The sequence below is a fragment of the Clavelina lepadiformis genome, chromosome 7, assembly GCF_947623445.1.
Source record: "Clavelina lepadiformis chromosome 7, kaClaLepa1.1, whole genome shotgun sequence".
Lineage (NCBI taxonomy): Eukaryota > Metazoa > Chordata > Ascidiacea > Aplousobranchia > Clavelinidae > Clavelina > Clavelina lepadiformis.
The window spans coordinates 15,034,787-15,056,262 of NC_135246.1; the positions used below are offsets into that span (position 1 = coordinate 15,034,787).

Consider the following 21,476-nt stretch of genomic DNA (forward strand, 5'->3'; position numbering starts at 1 on the left):
CAATAGATTTTATTTTTTAGCGAGTGGTCATAATGTCTGCTGCAAAAGCTTTCAAAAACCACAAAAAGCATATTTTCTATAACTGGCCAAAAATAATAGAGAATTGGCCTGAGCATAACACGTTGCAAAAATAAAGAAAATGTATCAGATGCTTTTGGATAAAACAAACTATCGATACTTGCTTTCATACAGAAGCAAATATTGATTGCTTTAGCCAACCATAATAAATTATTGAAGTGCTCCAGTCAGAAATGAAAGAAAGCTTTCGTCTGGAGTAGTTTTTTGCAGCTTAATTTCTCAATGCACATGTATTCTTTTAGTATGTCCATTACATTTTAGGTCTATTTAGCTTAGGGGCTGTATATTTATACTACAGTAATTCCGACATAAAAAGGAGTAGGCGTATTTAGACTGTAATGCAAACATTTTTCGCAAAATAAACATCTTTTTATTGGTTGCAGTTGTATTGCACAGTTGAGGGGGCCATACGAAAATTCTTATTTAAACGGTTGCCTGAGTTCACAAAGCAAAGCAACTTAAATCTGTATGTAACTTAAACATTGTTAATCAGTAGATGGCCGATAGTAACAAAAAAAATAAAACGAGCTGCGAGAGAGTTGCGAAAAAAGGCGCCAACGAAAAACGTAATCGGAAAGATGGTTCAATTCACCAACTCTATCCGCGTATAAAAACAGCTGCGAGCGTAGCATGTTTTGCCAACTATGTTTGAAAATTACAAAGAAAAGAGATGAAGGTGCTCGTCAAGTAGACCGCTGAGGTTAAAATCAGCAACTTCTCGCTTTCGTTTACTTCGTCAGACCCGTGAAATAGTCAGCATATTCTGGACAATTGTAGGTTAGATTCGACCGTACTTTTCCTAAAATCAGGTTGCACCATAAGCTCACTTAAAAATTGATTAAACACAGTTAGAAGAACGAAGGCAATCTTTGGAAAGATAACAGCTTAAATCAGATATCTGGCACTTTGCTGTGGCTAAGTCGGTGGTTTCGCTGATGCTGAGATGCGTGCGTGAATATCTGCTATGATTAAACTTTTTTGTTTGCGAAGGGAAAATAACGCGCGGGCAAGCATGAATTACGTTGTTTGTGTCGTAAGGCGGCGGAAACTTGTCATGAGAACAGCGTAATCAGCTGCAATCAGCAGTTAACTAGCCCTTTGTTCGGTGTTTATCTTATGAACAATTTTAGTTTTTACCTCTAAAATAAATTCAAACTTAATCTAGCAGTTTCGTCCTGGCAAAAGAAGGCCACGGTAAATAACTAAATAATAATAACAGCACGGGACATTCTAAAAGACGAGCGGGACAGGAAGAGATTCATTTCTCATCCAAGCTATTTTATTCTTCTGCTGCTGGTTGAATTATATTGTACAGTCAATGCACATCCTTTTTGCTTCTCTGTCAGCCAATAAGCTTTTTTACTGAACTGCGTGAGGAAATTGTTGAGGCGTTTCGAAAAGAAATAGGCCTATTGTCGTTGTCGTTTTTGCTTAACAGTTTACCTTTGCCCTATGCGTATTGGTTTTCCCAGTGTTTTCTTATTGGCAGTCACGTTTGGAACGTATGTTATGCCCTCGAACAGTAGCTACGATGCAGTGCAGTCATTTGCGGGAAGACAATGCTTCGTTATGTTTGCAATATGCTTTCCGTTGTTAAGGCTACTGTTAGTTTCTTATAAGATGCCTTTATGTTCACAGAACTGAATATTTATATTAATTTATTTTTCAACTGTTTTACTCAATGAATATCATGAATCCAAAGTTTTCGATTTGTACCCGCCTTATTTCCACTTTTGTCCTGCTGCTGTTATATGTCCAGCTGGCCATTTCGTTTCACTTGAAGCTCAAAAACGATATAAGCGAAGATGCAAACAATGATGTTCATGCAAGAGCCAAAAGAGCGGCCGATATTGCTTTTGGCAAGGTAAGTTTGACTGTGTAGATTACATTGTTCGATTTTTGGTAAAAGTTATCCTATCGCTTTCCGTAGGTTAACTAATCTATCTTCTTGCTGTGGTACTGGGTCAGCAACGTGTCATTTAATAAGACGTTGGACTTGCCACTGAATGTATTTTATTGTGAAACACAGCAGGTAAACCATTGACTGATATCAAGAAATGATATAAAGTCTGCTTGCTGTGTCAGGTCGAGTTAAAGCGTGCGGCTATGATTCCAAAACTTCTCAAGATTAATGTTCTTCAATAATGAACAATTAATAGACCTACATCGTTCCCTAGTGTGACGTCAGTTTTTTTTTGGTTAAGTTTGCCATGATTCCCGTGGGTGCTGAAGTGGAGCGATCTGTTATAACCGGTACCAATACATTGTTGACATGACTAGTCCATTATAAGTTACCAGTGTTACTATCTTTATCGGAAATAATTTTGTGTAAAGAAACACAATTTGTGGCTATTTCTGTACACCAAGGCTGTACTATACTAGCAGCAGGTTGTAATCAAACGTACGGTTGCCAATGACGTAAGATTTTGCCTTGTATGTATCGCTAGATTAGCTTATCCGTACAAGCGAACTGATAAAAGGACATGTTGAAACTTTGTCTTTCGACCAGAACGACTTGACAGATATTACAGAACATTTTCGGATATGTTATTATGATGTCGCATTATGGTGTAGCGTCGTAACATTGTTCTTTCATAATTATTACGATAGGTAATCATGACAAATTTTCGCTATTTTTAGATTATAAAACAAATTTAACAGAAATCGAAAAAAGCTTGCTGTGACCTGGATTCGAACCAGGGTTGCCACGGCCACAACGTGGAGTACTAACCACTATACGATCACAGCATGGTATGTAGCAGAGGATGGTTTCGATCCATCGACCTCTGGGTTATGGGCCCAGCACGCTTCCGCTGCGCCACTCTGCTGAAGCTTGGCAGCGGAGCATAAAACGTCTGTATTCCTCGAACAAGGGAATTCGTATTTCGTTTCGACTTCATAAAACTTTGTCGCATCGTTTATCGACATAATCTTAAAAATGTAGCGCAAACTTAAATGTGTAATTTGCCTTCATAAAAAATGCTTCGTTAACGAAAAGAGAACATGCTTTTTACAAAATGTTTGGCGTAAAAAATAAGCTGGGGATGGTAAAGCCGAATAAAATGTACAAAGACTTTACTGTACGATTTAAATCTAACCGGTTTAATAGTTTTCAGGGCTTCTGGGAGTAAGATAAAGCCTTTGATAGGTACAGGATTCACGCCTCGAAAATCTCATGGGTATACTTGTTCACACTGTTTTATATAAGGTAGTTAAAACGCGTGTTGCCAGAGCCCGACAAGTTTTGGAGACACATTGAATTTAATGGCTACCAAGTGACTTGAGCTTTCAAAATTGCAAAAAATGATCAAATTTTCACCATAACTAATAGCACTTCTGATTTCACCCAACGTTCATATCATAGATTCTGTTTATAGCGCATTGTAATGGATGTTTTGCCGTTGAATGAAGTCTTTATCATCACAATCCTTGTCTAAATTGATGATGATATATACCAGTCTTACCGGCCGGTGAGAATTAGATGTTTTGTTTTAACTTTGATGAAAGGTAGTCCATCGTTAGTGCTTCGTTACTGGCTGTCGTGGGTATTGATTTTTGAAATAGATGATTAATACGTCAGTCTATAGACAACGTAGGCTTGAAGCCGATGAACAACTGTGTATGCTGTACCTTAATTAACGGGTGACATTATGTAGTTTGTGTATGTTCTTAACCTTGGAAAACGTCCCTAAAGGTTGTTTCATAGAAACTGGCCTGAACTTTTAATTGAAAGTATAAATAACATTGCAGCATAATCCAATGCAGTAAATGTTACCTGAGTTGTATGAAGGCGATTACTTCTCTATCGAGTCGGTTATGGCTCATTGTAATATGTACGTTGACTTTGTTTTGACAAAGGTTATGCGCCGTACCATCCAGCTTTTCAAAACAGCGATATTTTGCAACAACACCGTTGTTTTCAATTTGAAATAAGTCAAAGTGGCTTGAAATTTAGTTAAACATAAAGTCAACCTTTCGGCCTGGCGTAATTAAAACGAATTAGGTTAAGATAATTTACATGACTCGTCCCGTGGTTGTCATTTAATCGTCGTAATCAATTACTTACCTCCATTTTTACTTCTAAACGGCACCCAAATCGCCTTACGTTATCGGGTTTTGACAATTTCGTTCATTTAAAGTAGTACGTTTGCGGTTTTTGCTTATCTAGGTAAGGCAATTTTAAAAATCTATGTCTACTTAGCTCATGTAGGTAAAATGTAAGTGATACGGTGATTAGCCGTCAAATTGTTGCGCTTGACCAAACGCGTATCCTGCGTCATTATGCAAACTAGTTAACAACGGTGTGAAAATGAGATTAAGGTGTTTTGTGTTTGGCGGATTTTGCGACGGTTGTCTGTAGAAACTCTTCAAATCTTGTTTATATTCCGGCCGTGTAATTCTTAAGGGATTTTTTTAAATTAAAAATTATTTTCCTTTACCAGTTATGGTCATGTGCTCTGGCAGAAAATTAGGCAATTTTTCAACTTATGGGTCAATGATACAAATAGTTTTTGCTGTGGGCGTTAGATTTTGCGATAAATTTTTCGTCACTCTGTTTAAAGTCCGTCTGAACTATAAGACAATCAAAATCATCAAGGCGAGGGTGTCAGGTATGGAGAAAGTAGCTTCCGATTTTGGCTTTTGACGAAATGTTTTATTTTGACTACTTTCTCATCTAATTGACCGATCTCTGTTTATAATGATGTATTTTCTCTTTTACTGTAGGAGTTGTTTTTCTTAATTACTGAAAAATTTTACTTGTTTTGAGTGTTTTATAAATAAGGGCTTTGTCTGTTTTAAAGCCGCATGAAAACTAACTTATATATGAGACTTTATCAAACAAGGATATAGTTTAAATTGTGCGCTGGAGCAGGTTTAGAAGTGTTTGCCGGAAAACTTGCAGTTATTTATTCTTCAATCTTCCTATTGCGTTTTGCAAAAAAGTCTGCTTAATGTGCAAAGTCGTGTCGCTAAATCACTTAAAGCCAACCATCAAAGAGTAGACCCGGTAAAATATCACATTACGCTTTTCTATTTGTGCGTCAACTCCATCAAAACTTCGGAGAAAGTCTACCGGGTAAAACTAGGCTTTGAAAGTGTGATTTTTAATCCAATTGGCAGCCGATATTTTGCCCAAAGCTGTTTGCCAATTTACATTTTCTTGCTGCTTTATCCGATCAGTTCTGTTAGGTCATAATAGTGAGCGTTCATGACCAATCACTCAAACCGGGAATGGGAGCAAAATGTTTTTGGAAATAACACAATCATTAACATTTTTGTAGCGCAGTTGACCTAATTTATTATTATAAAACAGCGCATTCGTGTAGTAATTAATTCGAGCAGACAATTCGTTGTGAATTTCTCACAAAAGTCGCCTGTTTTTACCCGTTTCTTGTTTTCTGAATGATAATACCCATTGGCCCATTGCTCTTTTTGTGCGTTGTTGTATATATATATACGGATATCGTGTATACTGTATAGTGTATATGCTCTTTGCTTGTGACTTCTTAGGGTTGCGGCTAAATATTGTCGAGGTTGTAATGATAATAATTTACTAGTTGTCCAACAGACACAGTTTGCAGCAATTGAAGTCACGCATCAGTGCGTAATTTATTACTCCCAGCGAGTGTAACAGTGACGTAATCGAAAATGACATCAGAGTTATTTTGTCGCATTTGAAGCGAAATACCAATAAAATTTGAAATGATTTTCCACGGCTTTAGATCATTACTGAACACAATAGCTCGGTTTCCAACATCAATATTAACATTGTAAGCTCGGCACGGGCTCGAAGGATTGCGGGCGCTCAAAGACTTTACTAATAATAAAAAGGCAATACCTGCAGAGCTTGTGGTCGGACGCTTCGTTGAATTGACGTAAACACTGAAGGTGATTTTTGGTCCGACCGGTGAGTCATGTAATAGAAAAAAACTAAAATCATTTTTATTGTCGCTATTTGAGCTTTGACTCAGTTTGCCGACGCGTTAAGGGCTTCTAAATCTTTTCTATCTGTTATAACATATTCCGTGTCGTATTCACGCGTGTAAGACAATAGAGACCAATTGAAGCCAAGATTCGACTCTCTTCGACGTCTCACCGTCCGGTCTTGGTCAGCCCAACCGCCCCCGTTATGATGTCATAATGGCGATCGCACACACTGATTCATTCGATCAGTCGATAGTTTATTACTTTTTTTGGTAAAATCAAACAGCAATTTGATTACGAATCGTTGAATACCGCTTCCGGTAACGTAAAGAAATTCCCTAACCTTCATTTGACGACATTACGTAATGGCTGCTCCGCAAACGCCGTTTTTTGTTCTTGGTGTTTCGTTCTGCTTTAAACTCTAAACCGATATAAAAAAGGTTTCCCAAGCCACAAAAAGCCATTACCAACACTTTGAGGCTTAAATTTCGAAGGCTTCGTTAATTTGCATCGTAAGCTAACCCTTCATTCAATTTTTAGGTTGGTTATTGCGTAATTTAGATGAATTGTGACTCATCACAGTGTGCATGCACCTTCATCATCTCACCGCGTTTTAAAGCGAATTTGATTTTTCCAATCGATGTTCGATTTAATTCCAAAGTGGGTAAAACGGCGTCATGCGATTTCCTATCGATTTTTAGGGGAAAGTTTGAAGAAATAAATGGAAGGGTTGCTTATGTCTAGTACAGTATTCTCGGTTTTATGTTTAGGTAATGTTCTGTTTCCACTCCTTACCGCAATACGCTAAATGAACGAAAGCTAAAATAACTTTATATCGCTACTAGCCATGATATGTTTTCTTTAATACGCGCAACCTTCTTTCAATACGTTTTTTACCCTACGGGAGAAAGCGTTGAGTGTTTAACGATGAACTTGAGATAATATATCAGCTACGGCTAGGCTTCCTCCCACCCAACAGATGGGCGAGAAATGTCGGTGATCCAAGTTTGTCTTCCAACGCTGACATCATCGCTATAAATATCGTATAAATTAACTATGAGGCCTCTTGTTTGGTTTCGTGTTTTCCAATAAAAAAATAAATACAAGCGTTTGACACGCTTCGAAAGTTGTATACCTACATAGCGCCGAAGTTCTTTCAGACACCACAAGTCCGTGACTCGGCCGCTGTAAACAGATCAGGTGGTGATATTGAGACTTGTCTTTTAAGTGCTAGGTTTTGAACTGCGGTTTGGTTTTACCAGATTTAATGGAAGATATGACCTTTACTATGACTTTCTCAAATCTAGATCTCATCAGAAATTTGATTAAAACTTCACAAATCTGGCTGAAAGGATCTTGTTTTTTAAAGGTTAAATAAACGCAATTTCGTCCTTGGCTGCGGTATTTTAGCCGAGTTTTACCCAAAACAAGAATTTTCATTTTCCCGCCACGATCTGCCCAGAAATTCGATAAGTACAATATCACCTGTCGATGGCGCGGGTTGCTCTCCAATATTTGAGACACTATGGGGAAAACTTTTTACGGCCGCTTGACTTTGCACCAAAGCGCAAACGAGTCACAGTTACTTTTACGTATAATACAAGTAATTGGGTTATGTTGGTTGCCGGTGCGGTGATTACTGAATTCCTTTCTATTATTTCATCACGAACCTCACACAAGCAGCGTATTATCCCGCGTCCAAATGTCACCGCGATCTCTGGATGTCAAGGAAGCAGTAGAGTGGATTTTTGAAAATACTGAATTACGTCGAGGATAAAAATCAGCAATATCGTAATACTTGCGTCATACTCATTGTCATCATCGTAGTATCCGCTTATTCAATTGCAAACGCATATTATTACCTGCAGAATATCGATTCAATGTAATCTTGATAATCCGTGCATCTGCACTAATCGCACATAGCAGCTGCCATTTTAAAGGAAGTGTTGGTATTATGTCGTATATAGCAGACCCAGGGTGAAATGATAGCCAGTTTGTGCGATACAATACTCACACAGCTGAAATTCACAAGTCATCCCCACAACTGAACGCGAGTAGTTGTAGGTTAAAACGGATCGAAATATGTTAGTTTTTGGACTTGATTTAATGTCATTATTCTCTGAGACCCAGTGATCAAGGCGTTGAACTAGTCTGGGTTAGTTTGGTTTGAGTGGCAATAAACGTTAACTGATTAGACCATTCAACTTCACTTCCACATCGTACGTTTGAAGATCGTTCGTCACCGCTGCTGTGTTATCCGTTTATTGGAAATTGTGAAACTCCCCACGGCTAGTTTTGTCTGTTAATCAAAACCCCATGGGAACAATAGGCTGTCATAACAGGCTTATTAACGATAGATAAAGATCTGTGGTTCGTCCATTAGCGCAACTCCTATCCAGCAGGGAGTATCCCACTATGATAAGAAAGGAAGCTGCTGAACGTCGGAAGACAGAGATATTGTTCCTTTTGAAGTGGCCATGTCATATATTACATTAAATCTTATGGGCGACTCGAATCTAAACGCTGCCCTTACTTAATTAGCTTAAAGCGCAGTTCGGGCGTCTGGGTGAATTAACGTTAAACAATACACTGAACGACTCAGAACAAAAACCGTCTCGAAAGCCGACATTTTGTTTCGTTATCGTGTCAATTTACGCGGCGTTGCCATAGCGACTATCTCTTGCTGGCACCGCCTAAAGCCGCTTACAGCATCAGCTGTTGCATTTTGCATTATTTATCGACCTTGCGAGGAAAATTGCTTCCCTTGCATTGGGGTGAGTGCTCCCAGGTAATTGGACGATGCTTAAGTTTGTAAATATACGTATCGTTGGTAGTATTTTCGTACATAGGCACAAGACTATTTTACTTATAAGCATTAGTGTGTTTTGGAAACCTTGCATTTTCGCAGATATATTTATTTACTATTCTCAATATTGTAAAAGATCTTCTCCGGGGTAATTTGTGAGATCATATAACGATGGTGTCAAATTCTGAGTTGTTTTGTTGTATTCTGGCAGCCAGGCTCCCCCAAAATTACTTTTCATTCTAACTTGAACCTACTAACCAGCTTTTATGACGAGAAGAGAATTTTGAAAAATTGCCTTGCGATGGCCAATTTGTTCTCATAATTTGACAAGCGTATCAACACAAATTATCGAACGGTTCTGATAAACAAGGTGGAGTAATAGGTTAACATTTCCGCAGTACACTCACACATCTGCTGGCACCTTTTCAACTTTTATTAGAAAAATTGGTCCCCGGTAGTGAATCAGCTAGGCTTGTAATATTTGGCTTTAATATGACCATCACTTTTCCTATTTTTGCTCATCTGTTTTGTCAGCGTGAAATCGTCATTAACTTTTGTTACGTCAACAATGATGGATTGTGACGCAACAATACGGATAGCTTGGACCGCGGGTGGCCTTTAGGGTCTATCGATTTTCCAATTAGGTGTGTCCAATTCGGACTTTCCGCAGAATTACAGTATCCGCGGTCACTGAGGTTGCTGCCCAGCTCCTTTCTAATTTACTTGCATCACTCACGTCTGGAGAATGAGGTTCATTGTAACGTCACAACATCAATTTTATTGTGCAGACCTATTTGACAAAATATGGTTACGTTCCACCCGAAAATCTTGTCTCTGCTGGAGGAGTGGCCAGGCAAACGAGCATGAGAGAAGCAATCATGGAGATGCAAGCCTTCATGGGGTTGAAGAAAACAGGCGAACTGGATGAAGCGACACTGGCAGTCATGCGCAAGTCGAGATGTGCCAATAGCGACAAGGTAAGTTCCTATTCCCACTTGCATTACTCAGTAGACAAACAACCTTGTACGCCTTTGCTGTGTTGACGTAATAGATTGCAAACGTCTGTAATTAGTCATTTGCGAGTGTGTCAAGGCGCGAGCCTATTGCATAAGTTTGAACCGAAATGTAACTTTAGTGTCATTAGAATCAGCATCTTTGCCTGTGCGAATGCATCATTCATTGGAGTAACCTTTTCTTGTTTCAGGGAGCAATTGAGGTGAATTTTAGAAGAAAGAAACGTTACGTCACAGTCGGACAAAAGTGGCAGAAACGTTACATCACGTATTCGTAAGTAAAATCGTTTCATGCACATTTTTTAAGCCGATAAAAGTTTGGAAGTTTTATCAATGTTCATACTGTATCCTGCACAGCGCACATGCATCACGGATAATAGATAGGTTAATGGCCGTATATAGTCAATGCAAAGCTATGCTTATGTAAATACTTGAAAGGAACGCGTTTTCGGCATATATTCTGGGCGTTGTATCGATTGTCCCAACAGTTTCGTATCCTTGTTTACAAGCCCATCTTCATAGTATACGTATGCAAACGTTATGCAAACATAGCATTATGCAAACGATTCCTTTTATACCCAACGCATCATCTCAACTATAAAATAACTTCTGGGCTTCCACCTATTGCTACTACTCGTAAACTTGGTTTTTACGTTTTGATGTGTAGGACAAGAGTCACGTATTGGGAAAAAGTTCAACTTTGGGTGTTTTCTCGGGGAAATTAAAAAAAAACTTAAGTCTAGGAACTTACCTTAGCAGCAGTCATGGCAACTTCCAGGTCACGTTTTTGGTATTTTTTCTTATATTGAATAAAACGGAAATGTATACCACGTCATACTGAGGTGACCACCCGGCTGACTTTTGTCATGAAAACCGGAAGATTATACGTTGAACGCTTCCGCATAGATCATACTGTAAGTGTTGCTGCTGACGTACCACGGTAAACAGGTGTACTGACCTCACGTTTAAATACCTAATCAGCATTTCCGTCCATTGTAAAAGTATTTACAAGCTTTTTTGGTATAAATTAACACTATGGGGTTTTACTGTAACCCCTTTTAGAGCAATACTTCGTTGGAAAATACTTTTACGCATATGAAATGATATACAATCGACCACATATTTTTAGCGAAGTATTAGTAGAACAAAAAGGTTAATTTTCTTATTTTAGCTCTAATCGTTGTTGTTATAGAACTAGAGAACTCCTATGATCTGTTCTCAAACATGATATCTAGCACATATTCGCACCACATTAGTTTTCAAACACCAAACACAACTTGTAAAAATATGGCCGTCCTGCAACAAAATGTAGTCATGTGCTCAATGTTGGTTTGAATGGGTAGTTGTTTTTATAAAACTTCTATTTTGGAGTAAATTGCTACTTTTTGGACTACGTGGGTTGTATTCAAGGAAACCAAACCTATTCGAACGTGGCCACGCCACATATCGGCCGTTTATCAGTCCCTATTAAATTGCTGGGTTCGTCTATTTTCGATTATACGGTTAATTTGCGGTTAAATTCCTATTTGTTAAAATTACCAGTTAGCCAAAGGGAGCTGTCATGTCGAAATAGGCTATTTTGACATTGGCTGTTGCAACTGACTGATAGCAAGGGATTTTCGACCTCCGATTGGTCAATTTTTGCGATCGTTCGCAATCGATGCTATATTTTGTAATCATTAATTACATCACGTTGCAAACATAGAAACACGCACGTAACAACGTCAAATAATGTCATTGGTGTGATAATCCTGTACGACATTCTAATGAAAAACAACAAATAAGCTTTTATTCGCATGACGTCACTCCCTTGATGAAATACAATTTGCAACAAGGCACATTCATCAAAATGGCTTGATTATTCACATTGTGTGAAATCCTGGCGGAATTGTTTATGGAAATACTGTGCAAGTTTGTTGTGAGCATTACGACCTAATTTGAACCAATTTGCGAGCGATCCCGGACATACAAATTTGGTAAACTTTGTCATTCGGTATTAGGAAACAATCCTGGAATAAACGACACGAACATGTGATCAGTTCATTCTTCCGCCGTTCTTGCTGACATTTCAAGTTGCGCCAAAATAGCGAAAGACTATGGGAGAACTTGTAAAACGATCAAATTAACGAGCTAATTACAGGTTTTAAGCGTCTAGGCAACGTCGAGGATATTTTTACCTTGACAAACTGACAATACGTCCTGAACGAATGTTCGGTACAAACATAAATATAGCTTCAGCGCAGACAACTTTTACATTTTGATGACATTGCTGCTATTTACGCCACTAATTTGTGCTCATTGTCACCGGACCACATTGTTATTGCTACAGTCGAAAATAGTAATACCTGCAAAGTCGACATTTTAGAATGCTTTCGCTGAAGATTTGGCACAAAAGCGGCACGTAGCAATACCACCAAATATCGCTGCATAATCTTTATTAATTATTTAAAAAGTTACGTAGGAACTGCACGGATCAATCGTCTTATAAATGAAAGACAAACAAAGGAATAGCCTCATGCTTGTCTGTTTTCAACAAAAAAAACTGAAATTCTTTTTTTGTGATCAATAAGAAGTAGTTTCTCTTTCTTCTTAATAGCATTTAAGAGTCGGTAACAATCTTTCATTCACTTTAACTCGTGCTTTTATGCGAGAGCTTTAAAAAAAATTTTTGTTTTTCAACCGTCTGCATAGTATTCAGTACATCATGATTTTTTTGTTGGCAAGGGTTCGACAGAAAATGTATTTCTTTTTCAGTATCAACAATGTCACCCCGAAATTAGGCAAGAAATTAACCCATGAGGCAATTGACCAAGCATTCGCGGTCTGGAGCAAACATATTCCCATCGAATTCGATAAAGTGTCCCCATCCGACAAACCCGACATTGTGACTTTCTTTGCGGACGGTTACCATGACGACAACACCGCCTTCGACGGCCCGGGTGGATACCTAGCTCACGCCTACTACCCTGGCCCCGGGATAGGCGGGGACACCCATTTTGACTCTTCTGAACCCTGGACTCTACATAAGCCCCCGTATGAAGGTAGGATATTTTCTTTCTCTAGCTTTTAAATCATAAAAATGTGGTTACGGACCTTTTTAAACGTTCCAAATAAGTGCGTTTTGGTATGGTAGTTTGAATAGCACATAATTTAGGTGACTTTGAGTTAAGATGAAGAACTTTAAATTTTACCGCATTATTTCTATCGACGATTTATCGTTTCAAAATGCTTTTGCATTTTAAAAGGGGCTTCCACCTCTTCAAGATAACGAGCAAAACCTGTCTGCTTTTGCTTGTAAAACTATTGTGTCTCGTCTGTTTTCAGCGGGTTTCATCAATAATTCAGGAGTATACGTCTTAAGTTTTTGCACGTCAAGAATTAATGGAAAAGCATTCTTTTTATCGCATGCAGTATATTACGATAAAGTTACTTTGCATATACGCTCGCAATACGTGATATTTTGAGCGAAGTTGGTGTCGGCGGAGTATTTATACCTGGTGACATTTGGTAGCACTCTGTCTTAAAGTTTCGTGTTTTGCAACGTATGTCACTTGTCAATTTGAAGAAAAGGTTATTCTGTTAATTGCGCCTATTCTGAGAACGGCATAATATCGACAAACGAAAGGGATTCTATTCTAGTACCAGTGACCTGAACTATGGTTATGGTTGTCCTGAAGAGTTACAACGAGTAGAACTTCGCATGCAAAGCGGGACTTCCTCAATGAATTGTCAGTCCGTGAAGTCATTTTTCTTGTTTACTCTTCATAACTTCCTTGTGACGTCATAAATTAGTGTGGCCGACACTAAAGTCACAAACGACGGCAACTTTCAGCTGTGCGAACTCGTTTCGGATTGGTCGATAGCGGCGGAAATTGCTTCGCGATTGGCTGAGATTTGCACCTGGAAATTCAGGAATGAGCAGCTCGTTTCTATGGTGACGCGACGTTAGCCGCGGAAACCAAAAGCTGGGGAGTTTTACGAATTTTTTACGACTCAAATCCTTTATGCGAGCGGATTACTGATAAAAGGCTGAAAAACGCCGGAAAATTCAATCATTGTGACTTCATACTGAACACATCCCGTCATAATCGACATGAGTGACGTTTAGTCAGTTTTAAAGCGCCAGGAAGTTTATACCAAATAAGGATTTCGCTTCAGTATTTGGCGCTGTGCAGTTAAATAAGAAAAACGCAACGAATTTACTTAAAACTGTGCAGTGTAGTGCCAGTTGACTTCATGTCCAGATCAAACAGGAAACGATTGCGTTTGCCTCTCTGCTTGGCACCAATCTTTGACTCCTGCTTTTTTGCTTTCTTCTAGGAAACGATCTTTTTCTTGTTGCTGTTCACGAACTGGGTCACGCTCTCGGTTTGGGGCATTCCCCGGATCAAACCGCTATCATGGCACCAATCTACCAGTATCACAACACCGAGAATTTTGTTTTACCTCAAGACGACATCAACGGCATTCAAAACATTTACGGTAATTAACATAATCAATAATATTTACTAAAATATATTAATTCTACAACTGATTGCAGTTTGCTTTATTACAAATACCCGTATCAAGTCATTTAACGCTTACGTTTACATGATGTCACCAGGTGTGAGATATTCGCGACCGGAAAAACCAATCAAACCGACGTCAACTACCCCACCGACCTCCACCTTATCAACCACATCAACTAAGTTCTACCCATTCAGAACCAAGTGGCCTTCGTAAGCATTTTCAAATTTTAAACTATTCTTGTGAAATTCTTCAAAAGTTGATGTGATCAGCCAATTATTCAAAATAATTTAACTTCTTACGCATAACAAAGAATAAGTTAATCTTAATAACTTATCTCGTTTAGGAGAACAAAAGTTCCCCCTACTTCCAGACCTACACCACGTACCACGACCAAACCTCCACTGCCCGAGGTGTGCAAACTGAAAAAGTTTGATGCGGTCAGTTATTTGCGACGGGAATTGTACATTTTCAGGTAGGCTTAGCACTGCGCTTTCAGAATATTTACAAAACGCTAAGCAAAAGCGCCTAACTTGCAATTGCTGCAAAATTTAAGCATGGTTGTATAGAATAATTTACATAGAACTTTGTTGCCCTCATGCTAATTTCCAAACTTTGTTAATTCACTTCAGTGGAAAATATATGTGGAGACGGCGACTGCACGACGACAAAGTTCAGGGTCCGTACAAGATAACTTCCTTTTGGCCTCAGCTTAAAGATGGAGTCACTGCGGTGTATGAAAATCCAGCCACTAATAGAATTGTCTTCTTTAAAGGTATGTACACAAACGTCATTGTAAGATGTAAGTAAATGTAATGATTATATGCTGCACGTTTAGTTACTACCAATGAATACTTCCAACCCTGTTGGGTATTCATTTTCTGCAGATACCTGATTATTTTGGCCATAATTTGTCACGTTGTAATATGCTGATTTTGTTATATTTCATTTTTAGTAATTCAAACTACGTATATGCTGTTTAGATTACCAATATTGGGAATACGACGGCACCACTTTACTTCCTGGTTCACCACGGCACGTCCGCTTTCTGGGGTTGCAAAATGACCACGTTGGCGCCGCCGTGTGGTGGGAACGAAATGGCAAAACCTACTTTTTCCAGAGTGAGTGTTCTGACGCTATTGTTTGACTGCGTTGATATTCCAAGTTATGATATTGTATATAGGTACTGCAGTGATAGGCAAAACCCATAACGGATATCTGAAAAAATATTATAGTTTAAAATGAAAATAGACACATGACAATATATAAATCATATATTGAATGACGGTGATAGTTTTCTGTATTCCAGAAAGAGTTAATAATCGCTATAGATTTTGTAATGCTTGTGTCTGTTAAACTGTGAAACAAATTTTAAAGCAAATTCCTTGATTAGATGAGAATTATTGGAGATTCTCCGGAGACAAAGTGGAATCGGATTATCCGAAACGTATCGATGTTTGGAAGGGAGTTCCCGCCAATGTTGATGCTGCTTTCTCCGGTGTCAGTCGAGACGGTAAGTGATATACAGGTCAAACAAACAACTGTGTTACGTGTCTCGTGATAAAAAGTTAACCCAGTTGACCAAGTTTATCATATGTTTTCCGTACAACTTAATTTACAAGATTTTATTTTAACCACAGGTCGCAATCACACTTATTTCGTGAAAGGGAACAGATACTGGACCTTCCACAATTATGACATCAGAGTTGTATCCGGACCTCAATCTTTCAGGAGGGACTGGCTGGGATGCGGCTCCGTGGGAGACGATTTCGATAAAGACGACGCCTCTGACGAGTACAACTCAACCTCCGTCGGAGCGATCGTCGGAGTGTGCGCAGTGGCGGTTATCCTGATAATAGCCGCCGTTATGTACATTGTCCGGCGTCGACAGAGAGCAGAGAAACAAAATCCAAGAACCGTAGCAGTTGCCTCTCCCACGGTACCCTACGCCCAGGGTTACTCGAAAGGGTTGCCACCCCACACGACTGGGGGAAAAACTATGTGCGTGACGGCAGCCCAGCAGAAACTACGGCGGTTTCACTTCTCCCTGCAACCCAGGGTTTGATCGGAAACACAAAAGTCATGAGGTCCGCGCTTGCCCTTGTGTGCCCGGCCTCGCTTAGCGCCCACAGCGGTTACGTCAAGTCATCAATCTGAGTCCAATCCAGGATCTCGTGGTCGTTTTCATACATGCATTATATGCAAAGATTACATGCTATCTATATAACTTGTTGCGACTTTCCAAAAACTGCTGTTTTTTAAGTTGTTAAAGTTGCCGCTTTCTTCAAACATTTAAGTTTATGCACATTTCGTGGAAGCCGTTCATGTTTCACTTCTGTTACAGCATCGTTTTGCCAATTTTCCGTTTAATGAAGCAGTATTAGCCTGAACGCACGTCAAACGTGCTTTTACAATGAGCAGTGAGAACGTATAGGCCTATTACATTGTGATAATGCCAACCATAGAACTTATGCCCAAGTTATATGGCGCGGTGACAGCATAATAGACATTTTTTTGTTTCGAACATTTTCTCCTATTTCAAATTATTCTAAAAATATCAATAAAATGCTTTGACAATTTTATTGTTGTGCTTTTCGAAAACTCGTTGCGTCACACAATTTAATACTGTGAGAGTGTACCTGCTGTTCCTCATTAATTGACGTCAGTTTCGTTTAGGTAAAACTGTTCTAAAACACTTTTTTTACTGTTTTAGTATATATTACTTGCCATTTCGTTTTCTTTTCTCCTGTACGCCATTCCTCTTCTTTTTGAAATAAAACACCATTTAAAGTTATAAAGGAGAATTTTGGATGTTGTAGTTATATCACAATTTCAGGGAGAAAATTCGTTTATAACAAGCTACCAGAAATATAACGTTTGTAAAAAACAATCTAAATAAAATATTTCGGGGATAACTTGTTCATTGGTAAAACCCGAATTCCAGCAAAAGTGGTTGCTTAACAAGTAAGCATCAGGCAATTTGTTTCAAATCTCTTTAACAGTTGATCGTTGCGTCCTATATGATTGTAAAATTCAAGAGGTTATGGCTGATAGCACCGGTTGCACCGAATACAACAGGGATAAGAACATTTATTTTAAGATCACGATATTTATCGTTCTTTTCGTTAAAGTTTCTTATCACAAGGTACAATAAGTTTAAGATCAATAAAAATACAAGATTCATCGTTTTTTATTACAATGTCTGGCCGGTAACTTCGTTTTTTGCGACCGGTTATTATTGTTGTATTCCGCAGGATGTTAGTGTAATTGTTTCCAACGTCGTTTGGATATTGGTCAAACCTATTTTAATCTGTTGTCAGGCAACAGTGAACCCAAAATACGCGTCGAAGCAGCCAGTCAACGTCACGATCTTTATTAACAGATTCCCTGGTATTTTGGTATCAAGCTACGACTAAACTGGGACGTTTTAACACAAAATTACCAACCCAGGTGTGATGAATTTAGATGAGGGCCGTAACAAACATTCGGAAGACAGTTCCTACACGATGCTACCGCTGCTTCCAATTAACCCAATACTAATAGAACATTGTTGTTGCTTTAGCTGAAGAGCTTGGTAACTGATACACTGAATCAAAATACTTACATTGTAATACATATTTTGTTTTTTAGAATCCCATACTTGAAAAACCGGCTTGTTTCTGCATTTCTGTAAGAGAACAAAAGGTTGTTGAGTTCTAACGGTGCTACCTCACTGCTGTGGGCGGCGTAGGCTGAACAAAATATATTCTTTTCCTAAACCAATTTGTGCATGGCTCAAAATAACAGCAAATCAACAAAATATATGCATGAACATTTTTATTCAATTATTCAATTAATAATAAAAGTATGATGAAATCATTTTATGGGGTTGCAACATCACGGCGCCAATCAGAAGTCGTCATCATTTTGAGCGTTTTGCAAAGCAATTGACCGTTCTGTTGTCATTTAACTCCAAGCTCTCTACCTTGAAATGTTCATCTAAGCGAGAAACGACGGTGTAATTATTGCTTAGGCAGTCGTATTGTTCATTGGTTGATATGATTCCCATAACAAAGTAGGGCGGGCTAGCGGTGTCAGGATCAATCGGACACAATATTGGACTTCCGCTGTCACCCTAAAATAATAAATTGTCGTTAGAAACGGAAATGATGGCATACATACATATGCAGCGTAAACTGTAATTTAGTAATGTACTTGTTCATAAGTTTGTTTAAAGTCATGTTACAAAATGTGGTATTTCGGCATTATTATCCTGTGACATTTAGTTGCAGAAAACAGAAAAAGATATTACCACGCAGCCGACAACTCTTCCATTATTTCTTGTCTTAACGCATCTGATGTGATCTCGATGGTTAGACTCATGATTGCATTTTTTCACCTCTACATCCACTTTCATTAGTTTTTTGCTTGGGATGTCTGCGGATTTCAGAAGGAGAGAAATGAGCTCATGCAGTCTTGTTAATACTGCGCACCAGCAAATAGTATATTTACAATCACAAATTACAGGGAAACTCGGCGCTGCCACCATGTCCTATGGCTATGCAATTACGCGGTAAGACATGGCTGAAACTGTTCAAATCGTTCAACCAACGAAAGCTTGAAATCCAAGTATCACTCCATACACTGATCACTCCTATACTTGCATCAGCTGGTCTCTCAAGGTACAATACAGCAAAGTCGTCGCTATAATAGATACATGCTAGTGATTATACACTTGTTAAAAATGTCTAGTAATACCACCACATGGACATCAGCTTTCAACAAAGGTTGCCGCAGCGATGACAAACTAACGTTAAAATTTACTTCAAGCTTTACACAATAAGAAAGAAATAAAGACAAGTCATCTGCAAAAATGTTTAAACGAAATTCAGTAAAAGATAAAGGAAACATAGCGAGCTGACGGTTTACTTGTCTTACACATAGTAATTTCTGATTTTTCTGTAGGAAGGTGGAACCAAAGCTTGAGTGACTGGGTACAGTTCACCTCTTCCTAAGTGTTCCCTGTATGTGCCCAGATTTGAAGGATCATTTTTTCCGACCCTAACCGAGTAATTGAACCCATTCATGCAAATCCTTCCCCTGCGCAAACAGAAAAAAATCTTTCAGAGATTTATAGCATAAAATATTAATGCCCAGTGTTACCCAGTGTTTTTGTAAAGAATAAGTATCTATCTCGTAAAGAAATTTATGCATCATACCTTCTCCAAGTACCATAAGTCCTTCTCCTGTATCCGTTTACAAAATACATGAATTCTTTAAGGCAATGTGCGGCTGTGACAACGCGGCTTGGCTTTACTAAGACTCCGCCGCAAATGAAGTTATCGCCTTTCCAAAGTGTGACGTGCCACGGAAATTCTGCGATTCCAGCAGATTTTCCATCTATTAAATAGAATGAATATACTACAAAGCTTTTGTAAGTTTTCGTTGTGCCAATGAGAGAATGTAGTAATTAGTTTTCGTATGCAGTTTGTATCGGAAACATTTTAACGGTTCGTCGGACGATATAGAAACTGCTGATTTCATCTTCTTTCGTATTTGTTTTTTTTCTTTTTTTTCTATTTTTTTCAATAAGGATTACTCAGTAAATTTTAATAAAGATAATAAGTAACTAACATGCAATTCGTTTTTCGGTTTTGTGAGTTGATAAGGAACTATGCTGCAATCCGTTTGCGTTTGTTGTGACCGAGATTTCTTTTGCTTCTGAAATTTTGCGAAGAAAGTCGAGAATGTTATCAATTTTATATACAGTTACATGCGGTTTAACTGTTGGTTAGAAGCATTTATTTTAATTTTTATAACCCTCTTGCACAAATGTACTCAACCTTGGACGAAGTTAGGGCCTTGCCGTTTTATTCTGAAAAATAAACTGGGTATAAATGAAGCTACCTATAAATTCTATACATTTTACAAAATATACTACAGTATGTTGGTTAAACGTAAAATAACATACTTAAACACCCTTAAACGCATTTACGGAATTATTTGTATATACTAACCTCAAAATGTTTTCGTTGTTCTTAGTAACCGGCGATGCTGAATCTATATAACAAAAACCAAAGAATGTAATATATATTTATTAAAAACTTACAGTATTAGTCACAATTACGCTCTCCAATATCGCAAGGTTTTTATTTTTATCATTCCTTGTTAGTTGAATGCGAAGGTTGCAAGACAGATTGTAAAGTGTAAATGCAGTTGTTTCAGAATTATACCGTCGTTTTCAGGTGACAAAAGGTCCAGTTTCTCTACGAACGCACTCAATAACGAAAGCCTTGTCTTTTGCCGCCTGGAAAGAAAAATGAACATTAAGTTATAGTAATAATAAACTTGCCCGTATATACTCCATGCTTGGATAATATAATGTCGTCAAAAGAATTCTAACTCATTGCTCTTGGGTTGAGCTCCGTCTTCTACTGCAACTACCACCACAGCGAGAAATACAAATCTTAGAACAATCATCGAACACGCTTCGTTTTTTGAGTTTCGAACCGTCCAAAGTGCTGATGTCCTCTTCGTAAATGTTCCACTATAAGGTAGTTATAGGAATTAAATGTAACCGCTTTTATAACTTAGCCTTGCGGTGTATTTTTGGCAACATCATGTCACAGCAGGTATGGTGTGTGCCACCAATTACAATGAAAGTCATTCACATATTTCCTGCGTTTCAATTCAGTCGTTACCAGTAGGCAGAACAATTCCATATTTCTGCCATTGGTGGATTATTGCTTCTCACGCGAAGCAACCACTAAACGTACCTTCAGTGATTCAATGCAACCGATTTTGTTCATAATTACACACTATGTAAGCCTAGTCATTACCACATCTGGGCTGCACATTCGTATATTTCAAGCAGTCTATAAATAGATCTCTGATTGTTTTTCTTAGCGTCTGATCGAGTCTCGGTTTTACGTATGTCTGTTATCTTAGTTATAATCTCTCAACACCATATGCTAATATAGACTCTACTATTTAAATTAGCCTTATTACGCGTAATATATCTGTTATTAAAGCAAACAAAGTCAAGAGAGATTGTGCTGTCAATGTGGGTCTTCTAGGAGAGCAGAGGATTTAAGATTAGGACAACACGGCATTTTATCTACTTATACATATTCAAATTAAATGCTCTGTTAAACATCACTTCCTTAAAA

The 21,476-nt window shown here is 38.3% G+C and overlaps 2 protein-coding genes and 2 non-coding genes across 5 annotated transcripts; 1 reads left to right on the forward strand and 3 right to left on the reverse strand.

Moving 5' to 3' along the window:
* Window positions 1-1,692: 1,692 nt before the first annotated feature.
* Window positions 1,693-17,149, forward strand: LOC143464808 (matrix metalloproteinase-24-like). 2 transcript variants are annotated; one of them, XM_076962803.1, is made up of 12 exons: window positions 1,694-1,942; window positions 2,009-2,110; window positions 9,598-9,786; window positions 10,014-10,096; window positions 12,577-12,863; window positions 14,143-14,304; window positions 14,426-14,540; window positions 14,675-14,803; window positions 14,961-15,103; window positions 15,312-15,449; window positions 15,722-15,841; window positions 15,969-17,149. In XM_076962803.1, exons 3-12 carry the CDS (start codon window positions 9,673-9,675, stop codon window positions 16,391-16,393), a joined length of 1,716 nt encoding a protein of 571 aa, XP_076818918.1. In that variant the 5' UTR covers window positions 1,694-1,942; window positions 2,009-2,110; window positions 9,598-9,672; the 3' UTR covers window positions 16,394-17,149. The 2 variants fall into 2 exon arrangements, with proteins under 2 accessions (XP_076818917.1, XP_076818918.1); XM_076962802.1 differs by lacking the exon at window positions 2,009-2,110 and having other exon boundaries at window positions 1,693-1,942.
* Trnah-gug (transfer RNA histidin (anticodon GUG)) lies at window positions 2,755-2,826 on the reverse strand. Its single transcript has one exon. It is a non-coding gene; the product is annotated as a tRNA-His (tRNA).
* On the reverse strand, window positions 2,835-2,906 carry Trnam-cau (transfer RNA methionine (anticodon CAU)). Its single transcript has one exon. It is a non-coding gene; the product is annotated as a tRNA-Met (tRNA).
* A 980-nt stretch (window positions 17,150-18,129) lies between the features above and the next one.
* LOC143465514 (serine protease 55-like) lies at window positions 18,130-20,915 on the reverse strand. The gene is made up of 10 exons (XM_076963846.1): window positions 20,711-20,915; window positions 20,541-20,614; window positions 20,325-20,367; window positions 20,151-20,182; window positions 19,942-20,028; window positions 19,527-19,707; window positions 19,246-19,407; window positions 18,833-19,011; window positions 18,620-18,744; window positions 18,130-18,442 (listed from the first exon to the last, which is right to left on the reverse strand). Exons 1-10 carry the CDS (start codon window positions 20,785-20,787, stop codon window positions 18,230-18,232), a joined length of 1,173 nt encoding a protein of 390 aa, XP_076819961.1. The 5' UTR covers window positions 20,788-20,915; the 3' UTR covers window positions 18,130-18,229.
* Between the last annotated feature and the right edge of the window lie 561 nt (window positions 20,916-21,476).